The 20,769-nt window shown below is 40.1% G+C and overlaps 1 protein-coding gene across 1 annotated transcript in view; it reads right to left on the bottom strand.

Annotated features, from left to right (window-relative positions):
- ARHGEF28 (Rho guanine nucleotide exchange factor 28) overlaps positions 1 to 20,769 on the bottom strand; it is a 285,463-nt gene that overhangs the window by 41,837 nt on the left and 222,857 nt on the right. The window contains 6 exon segments of the mRNA XM_068535504.1: positions 6,311 to 6,558; positions 9,823 to 9,963; positions 11,540 to 11,667; positions 11,744 to 11,888; positions 14,079 to 14,127; positions 15,181 to 15,236. Of these exon segments, the coding sequence (XP_068391605.1) occupies positions 6,311 to 6,558; positions 9,823 to 9,963; positions 11,540 to 11,667; positions 11,744 to 11,888; positions 14,079 to 14,127; positions 15,181 to 15,236 (767 nt within the window).

The raw sequence follows: 20,769 nt of genomic DNA, 5'->3' as shown, positions 1-20,769 counted from the left end.
CAAAAACAACAGAATACACTTTCTTCTCAAGTGCTCATGGAACATTCTCCAAGATAGATCATATCCTGGGTCACAAATCAAGCCTTGGTAAATTTAAGAAAATTGAAATCATATCAAGTACCTTTTCCAACCACAACACTATGAGACTAGATATCAATTACAGGTAAAAAGGTGTAAAAAATACAAACACATGGAGGTTAAACAATACACTACTAAATAACCAAGAGATCACTGAAGAAATCCAAGAGGAAATCAAAAAATACCTAGAAACAAATGACAATGAAAACACGACAGCCTAAAACCTATAGGATGCAGCAAAAGCAGTTCTAAGAGGGAAGTTTATAGCAATACAATCCTACCTCAAGAAACAAGAAACATCTCAAATAAACAACCTAACCTTACACCTAAAGCAATTAGAGAAAGAACTAAAAAAAAAAACCCAAAATTGGCAGAAGGAAAGAAATCATAAAAATCAGATCAGAAATACATGAAAAAGAAATGAAGGAAACAATAGCAAAGATCAATAAAACTAAAAGCTGGTTCTTTGAGAGGATAAACAAAATTGATAAACCATTAGCCAGACTCATCAAGAAAAAAAGGGAAAAGACTTAAATCAACAGAATTAGAAATGAAAAGGGAGAAGTAACAACAGACACTGCAGAAGTACAAAAGATCATGAGAGATTACTACAAGCAACTAAATGCCAATAAAATGGACAACTTGGAAGAAATGGACAAATTCTTACAAAAGCACAACCTTCTGAGACTGAACCAGGAAGAAATAGAAGATATAAACAGACCAATCACAAGCACTGAAATTGAAATTGTGATTAAAAATCTTCCAACAAACAAAAGCCCAGGACCAGATGGCTTCCCAGGCGAATTCTATCTAACATTTAGAGAAGAGCTAACACCCATCCTTCTCAAACTCTTCCAAAATACAGCAGAGGGAGGAACACTCCCAAACTCATTCTACAAGGCCACCATCACCCTGATACCAAAACCAGACAAAGATGTCACAAAGAAAGAAAACTACAGGCCAATATCACTGATGAACATAGATGCAAAAATCCTCAACAAAATACTAGCAAACAGAATCCAACAGCACATTAAAAGGATCATACACCATGATCAAGCGGGGTTATCCCAGGAATGCAAGGATTCTTCAATATACGCAAATCAATGTGATACACCATATTAAGAACCTGAAGGATAAAAACCATATGATAATCTCAATAGACGCAGAAAAAGCTTTTGACAAAATTCAACACCCATTTAGGGTAAAAACCCTCCAGAAAGTAGGCATAGAGGGAACTTATGTCAACATAATAAAGACCATATATGACAAACCCACAGCCAACATCGTCCTCAATGGTGAAAAACTGAAACCACCTCCACTAAGATAAGGAACAAGACAAGGCTCCCCACTCTCACCAGTACTATTCAACATAGTTTTGGAAGTTTTAGCCACAGCAATCAGAGAAGAAAAAGAAATAAAAGGAATCCAAATTGGAAAAGAAGAAGTAAAGCTGTCACTGTTTGCAGATGACATAATACTATACATAGAGAATCCTAAAGATGCTACCAGAAAACTACTAGAGCTAATCAATGAATTTGGTAACGTAGCAGGATACAAAATTAATGCACAGAAATCTCTTGCATTCCTATACACTAATGATGAAAAATCTGAAAGAGAAATTAAGGAAACACTCCCATGTACCACTGCAACAAAAAGAATAAAATACCTAGGAATAAACCTACCTAAGGAGACAAAAGACCTGTATGCAGAAAACCATAAGACACTGATGAAAGAAATTAAAGATGATACAAACAGATGGAGAGATATACCATGTTCTTGGATTGGAAGAATCAATACTGTGAAAATGACTATACTACCCAAAGCAATCTATAGATTCAATGCAATCCCTATCAAACTACCAATGGCACTTTTCACAGAACTAGAACAAAAAATATCACAATTTGTATGGAAACACAAAAGACCCCGAATAGCCAAAGTAATCTTGAGAAAGAAAAATGGAGCCAGAGGAATCAGGCTTTCTGACTTCAGACTGTACTACAAAGCTACAGTAATCAAGAAAGTATGGTACTGGCACAAAAACAGAAATACAGATCAATGGAACAGGAGAAAAAGCCCAGAGATAAACCCACGCACATATGGTCACCTTATCTTTGATAAAGGAGGCAAGAATATACAATGGAGAAAAGACAGCCTCTTCAATAAGTGGTGCTGGGAAAACTGGACAGCTACATGTAAAAGAATGAAATTAGAACACTCCCTAACACCATACACAAAAATAAACTCAAAATGGATTAGAGACCTAAATGTAAGTCCAGACACTATAAAACTCTTAGAGGAAAACATAGGCAGAACACTCTATGACATAAATCACAGCAAGATCCTTTTTGACCCATCTCCTAGAGAAATGGAAATAAAAACAAAAGTAAACAAATGGGACCTAATGAAACTTAAAAGCTTTTGCACAGCAAAGGAAACCATAAACAAGACGAAAAGACAACCCTCAAAATGGGAGAAAATATTTGCAAATGAAGCAACTGACAAAGGATTAATCTCCAAAATATACAAGCAGCTCATGCTGCTCAATATCAGAGAAACAAACAACCCAATCCAAAAATGGGCAGAAGACCTAAATAGACATTTCTCCAAAGAAGATATACAGATTGTCAACAAACACATGATAGGATGCTCAGCATCACTAATCATTAGAGAAATGTAAATCAAAACTACAATGAGGTATCACCTCACACCAGTCAGAATGGACATCATCAAAAAATCTACAAGCAATAAATGCTGGAGAGGGTGTGGAGAAAAGGGAACCCTCTTGCACTGTTGGTGGGAATGTAAATTGATATAGCCACTATGGAGAACAGTATGGAGGTTCCCTAAAAAACTAAAAACAAAACTACCCTACAACCCAGCAATCCCACTACTGGGCATATATCCTGAGAAAACCATAATTCAAAAAGAATCACGTACCACAATGTTCACTGCAGCACTATTTACCATAGCCAGGACATGGAAGCAACCTAAGTGTCCATCGACAGATGAATGGATAAAGAAGACGTGTGACACATATATACAATGGAATATTACTCAGCCATAAAAAGAAACGAATTGAGTTATTTGGAGTGAGGTGGATGGACCTAGAGTCTGTCATACAAAGTGAAAATAAGTCAGAAAGAGAAAAACAAATACCGTATGCTGACACATATATATGGAATCTAAAAAAAAAAAAAGTGGTTCTGAAGAACCTAGGGGCAGGACAGGAATAAAGATGCAGATGTAAAGAACGGACTTGAGGACACGGGGAGGGGGAAGTGTAAGCTGGGACGAAGTGAGAGAGCAGCATTGACATATATACACTACGAAATGTAAAACAGATAGTGGGAAGCAGCTGCATAGCACAGGGAGATCAGCTCTGGGCTTTGTGACCACCTAGAGGGGTGGGATAGGGAGGGTGGGAGGGAGACACAAGAGGGAGGGGATATGGGGATATATGTATATGTATAGCTGATACACTTTGTTATACAGCAGAAACTAACACAACATCGTAAAGCAATTATACTCCAATAAAGATGTTAAAAAATAAATAAATAAACAAACTGTGGTACATTCATACTCTGGTATACAACTCAACAATAAAAAGGAATGAACTACTGACATACACAGCCATCTAGATGAGGCAGAGAATTGTGCTGAGTTGAAAAAAAGCCAATCCAAAAGGGACGTACTGTGTATATAATCTATATAACATGTATGTAATTTATATAACTGGATTGAAATGACAAAATTATAGAAAGAACAGATTAGTGATTGCCAGCAGTTGGGGACAGGAGCGAAGTAGGTGTGGCTATAAAATGGCCAGATGAGGAATCCTCATTGTGATAGAAATGTTCTGGCGTTTTGCTGTATCCCTATCAGTATCCTGGTTGTGGTACTGTATTATAGCTCTGTAAGATATTACCATTGGGGAAAAAATAATTTTAAAATGCCAACCCCCTGACCCAATCCTATCAAACAACACACTAGGGGTCGGGAGCACAGAATACCTCGTTCTTAACAAGCTTTAGGAGATTCCTATGTACCTGAAATTGGAAAACCACTGCTATATATCAAGTATGCTCCACATGTTCACAATTTCTCACCAACACCGGAAGTTCCCACTGACTAAATTACCATCATATTCCAGCCCAGCCTCCTGAGATCTATGGAGTCCCCGAGGTTGGAGTGTGGGATTTCCCCAGACTCTCTCATACATCCTTCAACAGCTTGCTCTCCCCCTGCTCCTACAGAGTGCCACTCCCACAGCCATTGTCTGAGGACTTTGCTAATATATTCTTCAGGAGATAATTTTATTTACATAGTATTGGAAGGAAGCCCTTGCCATACCCACTAAGCATGTCCACCAACAGGAATACAAAAGCAGACTTAATCCTTTTCTACGAATACCGAGGATTTTCCTTTTCATCCAAAAGACCACCAGGCTCACCCTGTGTAATAGCCAATTTCCCAAAACTTGTCCTCAAATTCCATAAAATTAAATAAAAAATATATCTGGTAAAGATGTGAAATTTTTGTTAACTATGAAAGTGACACAAGAACGAAAAAATGTTTTAAATGATTAGAATTAAAAGTCATGATTGTTTGTATCAAGGAAAGAGAGATTATGCAAATACTTTCAAATGATAAAATAATCTCGCACTTCATTTTTGAATGCACTCACTCGGATTCAAGTTCACCAAGACACAAACAGACATTTTTATTCAAACTGTCTTCCCAAGTACTTTACGGTCTCTTAACCTGGCACTGTATATGTTTCAGGTGAATTATGAAGACGGAACAGGTCTAGGACTTTAAAGATAACATGCAAAGCAGATAGTGCTTTGATTAGAAACTTATTACTAGTGTGGATTTTTACATTGTTAGACATGAGGAAGAAGATTTTGGGCAATTGTCAGTATTCTTTTTTCTTTTTGTGTATTAAAAATATTTGTATTTAAGCATATTTAAATGTTTAACCAATAGACCAACAGCTAAACTCGACTGGTGTGTGTGACAGGGTGAAACTGATACAAAATTAATATTTTGGAGGGGACATTTTGGCATCTACTTAGAGAATGCCAAACTAAAGTAATTAGGGATAGATCTCCATGCCTTTCCTCAAATGCTGTAAGTGACTGCAAAACATAGCATTGGAGTGAATTCCTGGTGTGTTTTTCCCAAGTGACCCATTCATTCAATAAATATTTATAGTACCAAGCACTGTTCTAGGTATTGAAATACAGTGGTAACCAAACAGACGAGACTCCCTGCCTTACTGGGACTTACAGACTAGTGATGGTAGAAAGCTTCCCCAGAATGTCACTGTGGATATCACAAAGATATATTCTTAACTCAGATCCCAGCTATGCCACTTATGAGATGTGTGACCTTGAGAAAGTCATTACTTCTCCATGCCTCAGTTTTAGGGAAAATAAATATTTGCATCACTGTGTTGTGATGGTTAAGTGAGGTAGTATAATGGAAGTACCTTGAAAGTCCCTGCCATGTTAAGGCTGCTGGATACATGTTATTTAACTTCTGTATTAGCATGTTTTAAATGCAGAGCCTCTTTCAGAGAGATTGGGGACCAATACAAATTGTCAAAAGTAAGGTGTTTTTTTTTCTTAACTAGGAGAGTGGCACAGCCCATTCTCACCGATGCTTCAAACATCCCAAGCACCTAAAAAGTGCCACCTTTGAGTGAGATTTGCTTGTCTTATCCCCCAGGCATGAACTCCAGGGCTTTCATGATAATAGATCTGCTTCCCTCCTCCTAAAATTAGGCAGCACTTATCTTGGAGATATTGGTGAGACTATCATGGGCCACTCAGGAAGGCATGTTACTAGAGAGCCCATCACATCAAGAAGTCTAAGTAGGGAATTCCTTGGTGGTCTAGTGATTAGGGCTCCACGTTTTCACTGCCGAGGGCAAGGGTTCAATCCCTGCTTGGGGAACTAAGATCCTGCAAGCCGCACAGCGTGGCAAAAAAAAAAGAAGTCTAAGTAAATTTTCTCCAGCCAAGTCCTGTGACACATAGAAGAGTCACTGGCTATTAAAAACTCTCAGACATAGGTCATACACACCAACATCAAACAAAAGACAACCAGCTAAACCCATCTGTCAATAATCATAATGAAATCAATTCCAGTTCTCTGCAGGCTTTGAATACTCTAGACAGTCTGCATACCTTTAGGCTTTGAGGTTTTAAGACTTTTAAACCTTTCTCACCTGTTGTACTAGAATATCTCCAATTCGGTTGATGACGAAATTCCTGTCGTTGCCAATACAGGATTCTTGCCTTCGCTCCTTCATACTATAGAAGAAATGCCTGTGGATTTCAAGTAACTCATCTAAACAAGGGAAGATTTTATCCACAGTGCTGTGGTCAAGCTGCAGCTCCTCCTTCATCCCTTTCCTGAAGATCTCAGACATGATGAACAGGGTCTGGATGTGATGCATTTCTGTCTGCATTAGCTCTGAAACAGGTGAGCAGAAACAAGCTTTAAAACAAGTGTCCTCTGATGTTAACTAGACTTACTGTGGTGATCATTTTGCAATATAGACAATTATCATTAAGTTGTACACCTGAAACTAATATAATGTTGTATGTCAATTATACCTCAATTTTTTAAAAAGTATCCCTATTGACCTAAATTAGTAGCTAAACACTGTATGTTACACAAATTAAAAAAAAAGAGAAAATGTTTAGGAATAATAATATTCTTCTACTGTTGAGGTCAGCATTGATTAAACATTTAATGTAAGCTCAAAATATTAAACTATTCTCTTTTTTCCAGACATTATATGAGGATATGTATAAGTCAAGTCCAAGATGTAAGAATCCAATGTATCAAACTTTCATAACATAACCAGCTAACATCTTGACGTATCTTCAGTTGGGAACCAGGTTTTATTTTCCCCTGAATGCTCTATAAAATAAAACTTAGTTTACCTCTTTTCTTTCCTTTTCCTTCTTTCATTTGTGTGTGTGTGTGTGTGTGTGTTTTGCATTGAGTAGGAGCACAATTAATTTGGTGAATTATGTTGAATTAAATATAATAAAGTTCCTCAATGCATACAAAAGTAGGTCCTTTCTATTACTGGATCTGTCTCTGAAATTCCATTTTCTCCAGGAGAAAACATTGTGTCATGATCAAGGGACATCATCAAGAAAGTGAAAAGACAACCCATACAATGGGAGAAAATATTTGCAAATCATGTATTTGATAAGGGACTTGAGTCCAGAATATATAAAGAACTCTTATGACTCAACAACAACAAAAAAACCCACTTCAAAGGCCAAAGATTTGAATAGATGTTTCTCTAAAGGGATATACCAGTAGCCAATGTGCACATGAAAAGATGCACAACATCATTAGCCATCAGGGAAATACAAACCAAAGCCACAATGAGACACCACTTTACACACACTACAATAATTGTAATTTAAAGGATGAACAATAAAGAAGCCTTGTTAAGATGTGGAGAAATTGAAACCCTCATACATTGCTGGTGTGAACGTAAAATGGTACAGCTGCTTTGGAAAACAGACAGTTCTTCAAAAGGTTAAACATAAAGGTACCATGTGACCCCCAAAGTGGGAACAACCCAAAATGACCATCAAGTCATGATTAGAAGAACAAACTGTGGTATATCTATACAATGAAATACTACTCAGCCACAGAAAGGAATAGAGTGCTGATTTCTATCACAGCATGGATGAACCTTGAAAACAATACGTTAAGTGAAAGAAGCCAGGTCCAAAAAACTAAATATTGTAATGTTCATAGGGACATATTCATAGGGACAGAAAGTAGATTAGTGGTTGCCAGGTACTGGTGGGAGGGGACAAAGGAGAGTGACTGCTAATGGGCACAGGGTTTCTTTCTGGAGTGACGAAAATGCTCTGGAATTAAATAGTGGTTGATGGTTGCACAACTTTATACATATACTAAAACTTTACAAATATACTACAATATAGATCACACACTGTAAAGGGGTGAATTTTATATCTCAATTTTTTGTGACTATATCTCAATTTTAAAAATGCATCATGAGAGAAAACAATAATTCACAATTTGTAGGAGCATCAGAAGTACAAGTTCTAGATTAATGAGTATTTCCAAACTCATGTTCATGTTTTGAAAAAGAACACAAAACATCAGCCATGGAGGGTAAACAAATCTAAATGTAGCCTTGTTTATTATTTTATCATAAACAAAACTCTAATTGGGAACTAACTTTAAATTATTATTATTATTATTAATTATTGTATCCTACCATATTTTTTTTTAAATAAATTTATTTATTTATTTATTTATGGCTGTGTTGGGTCTTCGCTTCTGTGCGAGGGCTTTCTCTAGTTGCGGCAAGCGGGGGGCCACTCTTCATCGCGGTGCGCGGGCCTCTCACTATCGCGGCCTCTCTTGTTGCGGAGCACAGGCTCCAGACACGCAGGCTCAGTAGTTGTGGCACACGGGCTTAGTTGCTCCGTGGCATGTGGGATCTTCCCAGACCAGGGCTCGAACCCGTGTCCCCTGCATTGGCAGGCAGATTCTCAACCACTGTGCCACCAGGGAAGCCCTATCCTACCATATTTTTAATACCTACTCCATACTAAGCATCTACCATACCCGTTAATCCATTTATCTATTATGACCCCCAAAATAGGAATGATTTTCCTTATCTTTAAAAGAGAGACATGAAGAAGAGAGGTGAAGGATTTTCCCTGGAACACAAGACTTTCTGACCCTGAGGCCATGCTGTGAACTACACGACATGATAATTCATCCCAAATGGGTGAGATTATTTTTAATAATATATGAAATCAAGAAATAAATGAAGAAAAATTATAGCATAATATAAATTACGTGAGAAATACGTAAAGGGGACAGCATCACTCTTTCCAAGGTAGCTCCCACCTGCACAGCCCGAGATGCCAGCACACTACACATCGGCTCCTCTGATCTACATAACCATCACTTCACACAAGAGAAAAGCGGCCCTCGTCGCTACCGGACTTTGCGGCCCATGCTTTGCACACACAGGATTAGCAAAAACTAAGAGTTAATCTCATATTTAAAGTAAGGTATCTTCTTGGAACCACTTTTTAGCATCTACTTTATACTTGAAAATTTTTTAAACTTCATTTTTTCCTAACTAGTCTATAATCTAACCTCCCTGAATTCAGACGGCCTTCACCCCAAATAGCATGAAATCGTAAAACCTCCCACAGCTGAACTCCATAGTCAGGACTGAGGCACACAATCACACACGGCCCTAAGCCAGGTGCTGCCAATCCCTCTGCGTCTATGTGAGTCGCAGTCTCTGGTTGTGTGCAGGCAAACCACAGGGCCCTGCATGCAGCAGCCCTGACTACCCTACCTTAAAATATGGGAACGGTCACTGTGATTCGTACAACAGAAGAGGTGAAAGAGTAGAGACCGTGCCTAAGTAAACTTGAAAAGGGGAGAAGACATAAAATTTGCTTATACCAGGTACAGACAATGCCTCATTGAAGCCTCACAACATTTTAATCCAGAGTATCATTATCCCATTTTACAAAAGGAAAAACTGAGGTCCAGGTGAGTTAAACATTTTATCTGAGACCAAGTAACTAGGAAATGGTAGAACCGGGATTTGAACCTAGGCTTGAATCTAGGTATGTATGGTTTCAAACGCCATGCACTTTCCTCTGCACCACACTGCTGGAGCCCAGAGAGAATGTTTGAAATGCTTACCAAAAATGACATCCTGTCTTTTGATGACATCCTTCTCCTGCCTACTACAGAATGAGGGGTCCACCACCAGACTCCAAGATTCTGCTTCAAACCCCTGGGCATCACTGCTGAGGTCACTCCACAGAGACGAATCCACGACATCTAATGTGCGTTGAAGAAAGAAAAGAAAAGCCAGAAGTGGGTGAACACACATAACACAAACAGACCTTCACAAGTGCCCATGTTTATGGATTCATCACCCTAAAGAAGCCTGCTATGAACATAGAAACAACTAAGCCAAAATACTGTGATATGCAATTGAAACATCTGAAACCAAACTAGTGAAATGGTTCAAATCAAGATCGCGCTCATGAAAGCAAAGCAGAATCAGGTATTAAAATAGTGATTGGGGCTTCCCTGGTGGCGCAGTGGTTGAGAGTCTGCCTGCTAATGCAGGGCACACGGGTTCGAGCCCTGGTCTGGGAAGATCCCACATGCCGCGGAGCAACTAGGCCCATGGGCCACGGCTGCTGAGCCTGCGCGTCTGGAGCCTGTGCCCCGCAACGGGAGGGGCCGCGATAGTGAAAGGCCCGCGCACTGCGATGAAGAGTGGCCCCCGCTCGCCGCAACTAGAGGAAGCCCTCGCACAGAAACGAAGACCCAACACAGCCAAAAATAAATAAATAAATAAATAATAATTAAAGGTGCTAATAATTTAAAAAATAAAATAAAATAAAATAAAATAAAATAGTGATTGTGCATATGCCAAGAAAAGAAAAAAATTGAAGATTCTTTTGTTTGGTTTTTTTTTGACTTGTTCTATTTTAGTTTTATTTTTGGAAACCTGCAGAGTCCATGATGTGCTTACAGAATCTTAAACCCACTGATTTCTTTTGCCCCGGGTTGCTTTGCGCTGTTTACTCAAAACTGAATCTTGTACTTGTCCACTTTATTTGCTCTTTACTTGGCTTGCTGTCCTTAATATAAACATGAAGCAGGGTATAAGGCCTCCAGTCACATGTGAGTACAGATTTTTCTGATAGAATTTGACAACACACATACACCCCTTTCAGGAAAACTAAATTGTTTGTCCAAATGGCACTCCTTAGAGAGAGTCTAGCTCAGAGAAGTCAAGATGTGATGACAATGGATTTAAAATAAGCAGATTCCTGGGGAAGAGTCCACCCCTTTCTTGCATCACTACTCTCCCGTCATTTGGTCTTCCTTTGCCTATTAATACCACTAGGATACAACAAGCAATTCCCCAGATTGTCCTATCCAAAAACATGTTTTTTAAAAATGCTTTTATTCCCCTAGAAGTAGGAGGCAACATACGGGGATAAATATCTGAGAGATCCAGGCAAGTCCAGTCTTAAGTCACTGAAATATATATTTTTAATGTATGATCCTATACCAATTCATCAATAGCTGTAAAACTTTTTTAAAGAAGAACAAGCACATATTTCTTTCTCTTCATGACGTTTATGACATATTCTTTGGGGAATATGTCCCTTTAAAAAAATGCATCATGTTTCCTTGGTCACTATCTGGGAGTCTCCTCTGTGGCTCAATTTTCATTCTTTTTAATCAGAAGAACCTGTAGCTAAGCGACACCATGAAACAGAATTCTTTTAAAAAGAATAAAAGAAAACGTTTCCATCTTACATCCTTCAGAAAACCTTCCTTTCGGCAAATGCTCACAGAAACCCAAGTAAATGCAAAGGCATCTTCTCCTCACCTTCCATTAAGAAGGAGTCCGTGGAGGGAGAAGAGCCCATGGGCTGGAACAGTTCATCAGACTGCGACCTGCTTCTCCAGGTGCTCCCGTCACTGTCGGACTCCAAGGATGCCCCTGACCTCCTGAAGCTGGAAGGACAGGGAGGAAAGTCAGCCCCGGCAGCAGCTCTGAGACGTCAAGGTGTAAGACCACGCTGAGCCTTACCTTTCCAAGGTGGTGCCTGGAACGCTTCTGGACAATGGATGGACTTGCCCTGCTGTTTCCTTCCTCCCGGTCGGCAGCCCAATAGGCATGGAGGAGGAAGGGTGCAAGGAGAGCCCAGGCGGTGGGACGTCTCTAAATGAAGAATCTGGAAATCAGAATGGATGCTTCATGAGGTTTCCATAGCGGGCAGTAATCCCAATGAGTAAAGATGGTCTCTTAAAAGCCAGAAAGCTGAACACTCCAATGGCCACTTCTAATGTGTCACAAGCCCAGACTTGAAACTAGTCTCCCTGCCACATCCCAACACCTGCTTCAAATGTCCCTTCCAGTTCACACCCTCCTGGTACCCAGGCTGCAGGCCTGCTTCAGCATATCCACTTGGAGACTGTGGGTGGCTGGAATTACACAAACAGACCAGAAAATGGAATGGGGAAACACTGGGACTGCTTGCCTATAAACCACTGCGTGTACTCCCTAGAGCCAGCTTTAAATAGATACAAGGTGTTATTAGCACTATTACTAGAACATACACTGTGTGTATAAACAAGCACACACACACACAGAGCATGTAGACAGATTGGAACAATGCTGGGGAGTCCGTTCTTTTTTTGTTTTTTTTTTAATTAATTAATTTATTTATTTTGGGCTGTGTTGGGTCTTTGTTTTCTATGCGAGGGCTTCCTCTAGTTGCGGCGAGCGGGGGCCACTCTTCATCGCGGTGCGCGGGCCTCTCGCTGTCGCGGCCTCTCTTGTTGCGGAGCACAGGCTCCAGACGCGCAGGCTCAGTAATTGTGGCTCACGGGCTTAGTTGCTCCGTGGCATGTGCGATCTTCCCAGACCAGGGCTCGAACCCGTGTCCCCTGCATTGGCAGGCAGACTCTCAACCACTGCGCCACCAGGGAAGCCCCGAGTCTGTTCTTTATGGTATAAGAATGTCAGGCAGATGAAACCTTCAAGCCAAGCTGGGCTGTTCTCTCTCACATGTGGAAAATGAAATGATGCTTCAGTACCTTTCTGGTCAGTTTGAAATGTTATGGGCATCCACGCATTTACATTTGATGTGTATTAAAGAGTGACTCTCCGAAAATATTTCAATCCTATAATATTATGGGTTTGGCACACACCTTTCTTAAGTAAAGGGGAAAAATACTTATATGGAACCCTAAGATATTACAAAGGATTCTACACATGTATGAGTTAATGTTATTCCTAAGTTAAGAGGAGGAACAGATGGTATTCTATCAATTCTAAGGTGCTTCTAAATTATTTTCATGCTTAACCTTATGGAATTGAGGAGTACATTCCAACTGAGGTCAAAAGGACTTCTGGTGAAGAAGCAGGGGAGTAAACAATGTCACACTTGTTACTGCCTGCACTAGTTTACCCTTGTGCAACATCACACACAGTCATACGTCGCCATTAATTTGCATGTTTCATTGACCCCCGATTCAAGTGGCTTTTAAAACACTGGTTACACTATGGCAGCATTGAAGTGAAAAGTGACCACAAACTTAAAATGCCTGCCACAAGGCAAGCTATGTCATATTTGAGGCAAAAGAAATTGCAAAATTGCTCACATCAAATCAAAGGATTTTCACTCAGGAGGACAATGGTGTGACTGACCTTTGCGAGCAATGTAAAGACTGTCATCATGGACTGCCAATTATCTAAGAGAAATTGTTTAAATTTCAACAACGTATTAATTCAAGAAAAAGAGAACCACTGAGTTTAAGCATATGCAAACAAAACTCAGGTATGCCCTGAAATTTCAACTGCCATCCTAACGCAGCTGATGAGATCACAGCCTCAGGCACGGCTACTAAAAAGAAGCAGGTTGATCTGATAATGAGCAACAGAGACTGATAAGAATCTATAAATTCTCAACTTGAAGACTTTTTCCTAACTTTGTGACTCTTAAGAACCATATGGTATGTATTGGTCAAGATAAATATGTGCCACCGTTAGGAAAACATAAAATTATGTACATTTAATGTAGTGTTTCTCTTTTCCCCCAAAAGGCTGTCATCAATAGTGCGTATTACACTAGTTCACATCTTAAAATTGAGGCAACATCATAATACCTCCTCCATTCAGCCTTCCCTAATATAAAGATCATATAGTACATGTAGCGCAAAGGCTAGTAGTCTGCCAGAGTTTATGACATTCTTGACTTCTTTGTATAACTAAAAATTATGCCAATTACACCCAGCATATGCTATGAAAGAAGGAATAACTGGGCAAATGAGAGAACAAAAGAATGGGGTATTTTACATTGGAAAAAATGTGTGTATGTATGAAACTGAAAAAAGTTCTTGCCGTTTTCCACATCACTTACTTCCAAGGATGGTCTGCGGTTTGTTCTTATTATATTTCACTTGGAATTTCTGTAAAGAACATTAGAAACACAAAAAGTAAGATCAAAGCACCACTGGACTACAAGAACAGGTTTCTTATCTATACCATTTTCTTTGTTGTCTTATTTCAAACAGAGGAATTCAAAGCAAAAGACATAAAACACAACAAAGAGAAAAATGTTATGACAATGAGATGAGCAAGTTATAAGGAAGGTGTGCCTCATGAGCACGTCTCAGCAAGATCCCAGCTTCAGGAAAAGCCCGATGGAACCGAAAATCTCCAGCTCCTGTGTGCAAACCCAGGCTCAAAAAGGAGTTCTTATCAGCGCTGCCTTTCTCCTATTCTTTCTGTTCCTGGCTATTCCTCCCGCCTACAGGACACAATGACCTTGAGCACTGAAATGTCATCCTCAACTCTGTGACCTGACACAATGTGTGTTTCAAGTAACACAGAGTTGGGGACTCCATGCTTCCCTCTGAAGGATCATCATGCTCACTCATGTGCATTTCTGGCATGGCTTTAGAGTGGGAGACAAAGGAACGCAATGATAAATACCTCCATCTACTCAAGCCCACCCCCAAACACAGAGAACATTCCTCTAGCCCAGTGGGCCTTCCACTGTGGTCCCAGTATCAGCAGCATCACCTGGGAACATGTCTGAAATGCAAATTCTCAGAATCCACCCAGACCTACTGGATCAGGAATTCTGGGAGTGGGGCCCAGATATCTGTGTTTTAACAGGCCCTCCAGGCGATTCTGATGTGTGCTGATGTTTGAGAATTACTGCTCTAGACTTCATTTACATACGCTCAGGGTTTGCACTGGTAAACCAAGCAGGTCCTGACGGAAAGCCTAACCCACCCACATCATGTAGTGCAAAGGGAGCGTTCCCTCTACTTCTACAAGTGCATAGTTAACTGAATAGGTATACACTTTGAGCATGTGTTATTTTACCACTACAACGACCACTTTAAAAATAAATCTAGACAGTAATAACTAGCAAATCTAAAAACCTAAACAGATATCATGAAGCAACAAGCTGCATACAAGCATGTAATATTCACACACGACTGAGAGATTACCTTGGTACACGGAGAGGCGGCATCTTTACAGCCCTTATGTACATTTGCATTACAGTCTGGAACAAAAGGAAAAAATAGAACAGTGTCCATCTTATTTAAGTTAATCTGCAAAGTGAAATGTATATGACTACATCATGCTTTTAAGGGTCATTATAAAAATAACACGTAAACATTAAAAATATTTAGAAAACTTAAAAAGGAAAGAAAAAATATTTAAATCACATGTAGCCCCACCACTGGAGCAGAACACACTGTTAATATTTTAATTTCCTTGGAGAGATTTTTCCCCTTCTGCACAGGGTCTTATCGATTATGAACCCTGAAATCATGCATGACATACACTTCTGCGTCTGCCTGAGAACTCACTACTATATGCCCTATATTAGTAAGGGACTTCTGACATATGGCAACTGCCTGCTCGCACCCCAGGGAAAACGCCTATGAAGACGGAAAGAAAGAAAAACGCACAACAATGCTAGAAAAAATGTACTGTCAGGCTCCGAGAGAATCCCTACTAACCAAATTAAAAGAGAAGAGTTAGCAGCTTGCCTACATTTTACTTCACGAAACAATGTGGCCGCATCTCACTGAAAGAAGTAAGGGAATACTTTGCCTGCCCCCTCGGGTCCGGCAGGCTCAGAGAGCTCCCTGCATGGGGACTACTTCCTGCCAGGCTGCTATCTTCTTGCCCCCTCTGCCCTCCCACCTTCACATCACCTACCACCACACCCTCATCCTGCCCACCCCCACCCCGAGACGCTGTGTGCAGATGCAGAAGCCGGAGGCTTATCAGAAACGTCAGGAGAAGAATCCTTCCACAAGGGTGGCAGGGCTCACTGAGGCCCGTCACACAGTGACTACAGCCCCCTGAGAATCGAGCAAGATGCTGAGCCCACAACCTTCCTCCCGCTGTAGGTCTCCGGCGGCACCTAGCCAACACCTCAATGGCCAATGAGTAAAAGCCAGGCTGGTCCACATACTGGTCCTGCAGGCAAACATCAAAATGGCATGGCTCTCCCCTCACCCCAGAACAAGAGAATGAAAGGATAAGGAAAAAAGCAGAAGCTAGGAGGTACCACAGAACAAAGTTATACTGAAAACTCACAGGAAGAGGGAGCCACTGAATATTACGAAATCCAGAAGTGGAGAAGAAAAATTTGGATATTTGAAATGTGTCCTCCCTAAGAGACACAAAACAGACATAAAATAGGACCAAAAGGCCATGAAGGGAGTATAGGATGTGACCACAGGCCAACAGGATGACAGGGAAACGGAGCTTTGTGAGACGAGAAAGTCCTACAAGGAAGAAAAAAGAGCAAGAGCGGAATTTAAACCAAATTGAGAAGATTCGAGGTGACAAAGTATCAAAGCAGTGCTATGAAATTAAACTTGAAAGAGTCCCTCCAGAATGTGGAGAAAAAGAAGTGTATAATTATCAAACAAGATGTCATACAAATATGACAGATAACAGATCACACTTCTCCAAGGAAGAAATCAGAAAAATGAGGTCAGAAGTAACAACTGACAGCTACAACTGACAAAAACTTTTAGAAAGCTTAAAAAGAACCAAAGGACTTCCCTGGTGGCGCAGTGGTTGAGAATCTGCCTGCCAATGCAGGGGACACGGGTTCGAGCCCTGGTCTGGGAAGATCCCACATGCCGCGGAGCAACTAGGCCCGTGAGCCACAATTACTGAGCCTGCGCGTCTGAAGCCTGTGCTCCGCAACAAGAGAGGCCGTGACAGTGAGAGGCCGCGACAGTGAGAGGCCTGCACACCGCGATGAAGAGTGGCCCCTGCTCGCCGCAACTAGAGAAAGCCCTCGCACAGAAACGAAGACCCAACACAGCTAAAAATAAATTAATTAATTAATTAAGAAAAAAAAAAAAGAACCAAAAAAGGCAAATCAATAGGTCTTACTGTTTTCTAGGAAAAAATCATTAAATTATACCTATTCTATAGACACAGTCTGACAATATCCCTATGATCAAAAAATTAAAAGTCCTCAAGCATCTAGGCAGAAAAAGCAGGTTACCAGCAAGGGAATGAGGACAGGCAGGCCCCAGAATTTTCTACTGTACTATAATATTAAATGCCCAGATATAATGGATCAGTGTTGGCAGAGTCTTGAGGGGAAAAGGTTTGACTGAAGAATTTATTTAGCCAGATAAAATTGGTTTTATTGTGTGAAAGAAGCAAAGATATACCCTTAGATACACAAGATTTCAGAAAACAGATTACTCCAATAACCTTCTTGGAAAAAAATTACCTGAAATCTTATTGCCTATTAAAAGCAGAATCAAAATTAAGAGTTCAGAATGGATCAGCTTTATTGAAGGAAAAAAAAAAAAGAGCAAAAGTGAGCACTGAAACCAAAGAATCACATCTAAAAAATTATTGTTAAGTAGAGACACAGAACTGAATACAAATATCAAATTATTGTTGAAATAGAAAATTATTCCTGAAAGATTAAACATACATTATAAAAGTAATAATAATGAATTCAGTATACTCACAGAGGCTAGGGGGAAAAAAGGGTAACTATAAGGGAAATAAGAGTATTCAATTATAAGTCTTACACAGCCTTAAAGTTATTATTAGTTAAGTATTAAAAGAGCATATCTTGCCAAATCCCTGAAGAAGATAAAAGACAACAACACATGGTCTAAATAGCTGAACCAGACATCAAGGAAAACAGCAAAGAACTATAAAAGATAGTTGACAGTTGTAAAATTAAATGTAAATAAGGAAAAAACACTTATTATAAAATAAGGTCTCTCAGTTACATTACAGATTACCTATAGCTAAATTAAAGACACATACCTCAAATTAAAAACACAGAAATAGGTAAGAGAAATACAAACAAAAGGAAAGCAAGAAGAATATTAATTTTAAACAAAGTAAAATTCTTATAAACGGCATTTAACCGCATTAGGGTAGTTTTAAGTTTATGAAAGTTAAATATGCAGTGAAGCTGTGATTAGTAAACTTCTGTGCATCAAATAATGTAACATCAAAATATAGGTAGTGAAATCTATTTATAAACAAGGAGAATTTTATAGAAATACAATATTTGTGGAAAACTAGCAACTCAGGCTTTAATAAAGAAGAATACAGACATCAAGATTTTGAATATTTATATTATTTGCTTTATATCATATTGTGTTTTTAAGATTAGAAATATTGATATTCACAATTTAAAAATACACCATGAAGTAGAACTATTTACCAATAACGGCAGTCTGAACGTTGTATTTTCCTACCCAATGTAAAAAACTTAATAACCAAAGTTTAAATCCCCAATACTCCCCTCCCCCCAAAACTGTAAATCTTAAAACTTCTAAAAGACTACGGTTAAAGAGGAAATTAAACATATACTCAAACTGATTCTAGAATTTAATCTAAGGCAATGATCAAAGATGTGGGCAGTGATATGTGGAAAAGAATGCTCCTTGCAACATTATTTACGTTGTGAAAAAATTGGAAAAAACTTAAATGCACAATAAGTAAGGAACAATTAAGCACATTTGATATCATCATCAAATGAGACATTAGCATACAAAGCTGATTTTTTTAGTGATTAGGAGGGATTCCATAAAAATATGAATAGCAATTTTCTCTAGGTGGTAAAAGTCTGGATAATTTTGCTTCTCCTTAAACCTTGTATCTTCTATGAATTCTGCTGCCTTTTTTAAAAAAATTAATGACCATTTTAAAAGCTAAATAAAATCTATGTACTTCCAGCAATTTCCATCTTCCACTAAAACTTTCATGACAACCCACTTGACCAAGTCAGTATGAACCAACACATTCTGTACTGCAAGATTTTGCCTTTCAGTGATCCCTAAGCTTTCAGCAGTCATTAACTACATATGAGTGTCTAAGGGCCCAGCTTTGCCACAGCTGCTGTAGGGGATACAAAAGAACCATTATGTGACTATAGACCTCCAAGAACATAAAGTCTACGCTAGTAGTTAAAATCAGAAGAGGCTGTACATACCCCAGTATTAAACTGGATGGGATAAATAGATCCTAAGTGTGATGTGCAGGAACTCAGGCCACAGTGGTCAAGGAAGACCTCCCAAGAAGAGGCAAGAAATCTGGATGAAGTAGAGGAGCAGGGAAAACTGAGAGATAGGAGATTATCGTTAAGTGAAGGAACAGAGGCAGGAAAACATACACAGTGGGAGAAAAGACGACAGGCCTGGCAAGGCCTCTGGTTGTAAACCAAGGCTGAACAGGGAAGTAACCGTAGGACTAGCCAGCAGGATGCAGGTAGAACCGAATGCACATCTGAAAAGCCTGGGCTTAGTCCAGTCAACAAAAAAGAGAGAAGTCCTCGAGCACATGTGTGCGGATGGAAGCAACGCTTCATTAAGGTTAAGGTGGTGAAAGTATCCAGAATAAATTGTAAGTGAAAATACCTAGAGAGAGGGGAAACTAGAACAGTTTGCTGTCAGCAGTCCAGAGGTGGTGATGAGAATCCACCAGAGCAGGAACAGTGAGAAAGGAAATGAAAGAGGGACCACATGGACTGGGGTGCCAGGGGGAAGAGGAACTAAGAGTCAACATGCCCAACGTTCGAGCTGGTACCATCCACACAGCAAGAACAGCCTTCTGCGTGTGGACTGTAAGGTCGGTTTTAGACACGTTGGTCTGGGAGACAAGAAGATCTTTGGGCGATGATACCCCCAGACAGGGTGTGACCGGGACAGTCTTGGTTTATACTGTAGCTCTGCCATAATGCTCAAATCTGGCCACAAGTTACATGGGGGCTCAGCCTCTCCAGGCAACTAGAAATATGGAATTAGAAAGTGAGCAATAGAGACGTGAATCTGGGAAGAACAGGTTTAAGTACAGTATTTTAGAACAAAAGACTGGACGACTATACTTAGAAACAACACCGCGAAAAGAACAAATGCCCAAGAACTGAGTTTGGAGGGTACTCAAAGTTAGGAGAAAGGAGACAATACAGGTGGTAAACAGAAAAGTAGTGTGCCATGGAAAAGAGGACATCTACCTACACAAAGGGACAATAAACATGGAAACAGGAGAGAGATCAGTGAGTCTGAGAACAGCAACGAGGAAAGATGCTCAGGTCAGGAGCAGGACTTCTGTTAAGCAGTGGGGACAGAGGCCAAAATCAGATGGTTAAGGAAGAAGTGGCAGGAACAGACGTCCCAGCAGTGAGTGGAGGTTGCCCAACTTGAGGAGTCTGTCTTAAAATGAGGGGAGAAAAAGGTCACGGATGTGGCTGGGGGGTACAGCTGAAGAGATCCAGCCCTATGAACAAGAAAAGAGCCACAACCTATGACACATATGCCATCAAACCCATAAACTGACTGCTGACATGGGGGCAAGCCATTAACAACCCATGAACAGGGACTTCCCTGGTGGTCCAGTGGCTGGGACTCCACGCTCCCAGGGCAGGGGTCCCAGGTTCCATCCCTGGTCGGGCAGCTGGATCCCACACGCCACAACTGAGAGTTCGCATGCCACAACTGGAGATGCCACATGCCGCAAGTAAAGACCCCACGTTCCCCAACTAAAAAGATCCCGCATGCCGCAACTAAAACATCCTGCGTGCCGCG

The sequence above is a fragment of the Eschrichtius robustus genome, chromosome 2 (assembly GCF_028021215.1).
Source record: "Eschrichtius robustus isolate mEscRob2 chromosome 2, mEscRob2.pri, whole genome shotgun sequence".
Taxonomy (NCBI): domain Eukaryota; kingdom Metazoa; phylum Chordata; class Mammalia; order Artiodactyla; family Eschrichtiidae; genus Eschrichtius; species Eschrichtius robustus.
The sequence above is the reverse complement of the archived record's forward strand: the minus strand, read 5'-3'. Positions and strand labels throughout refer to the sequence as shown.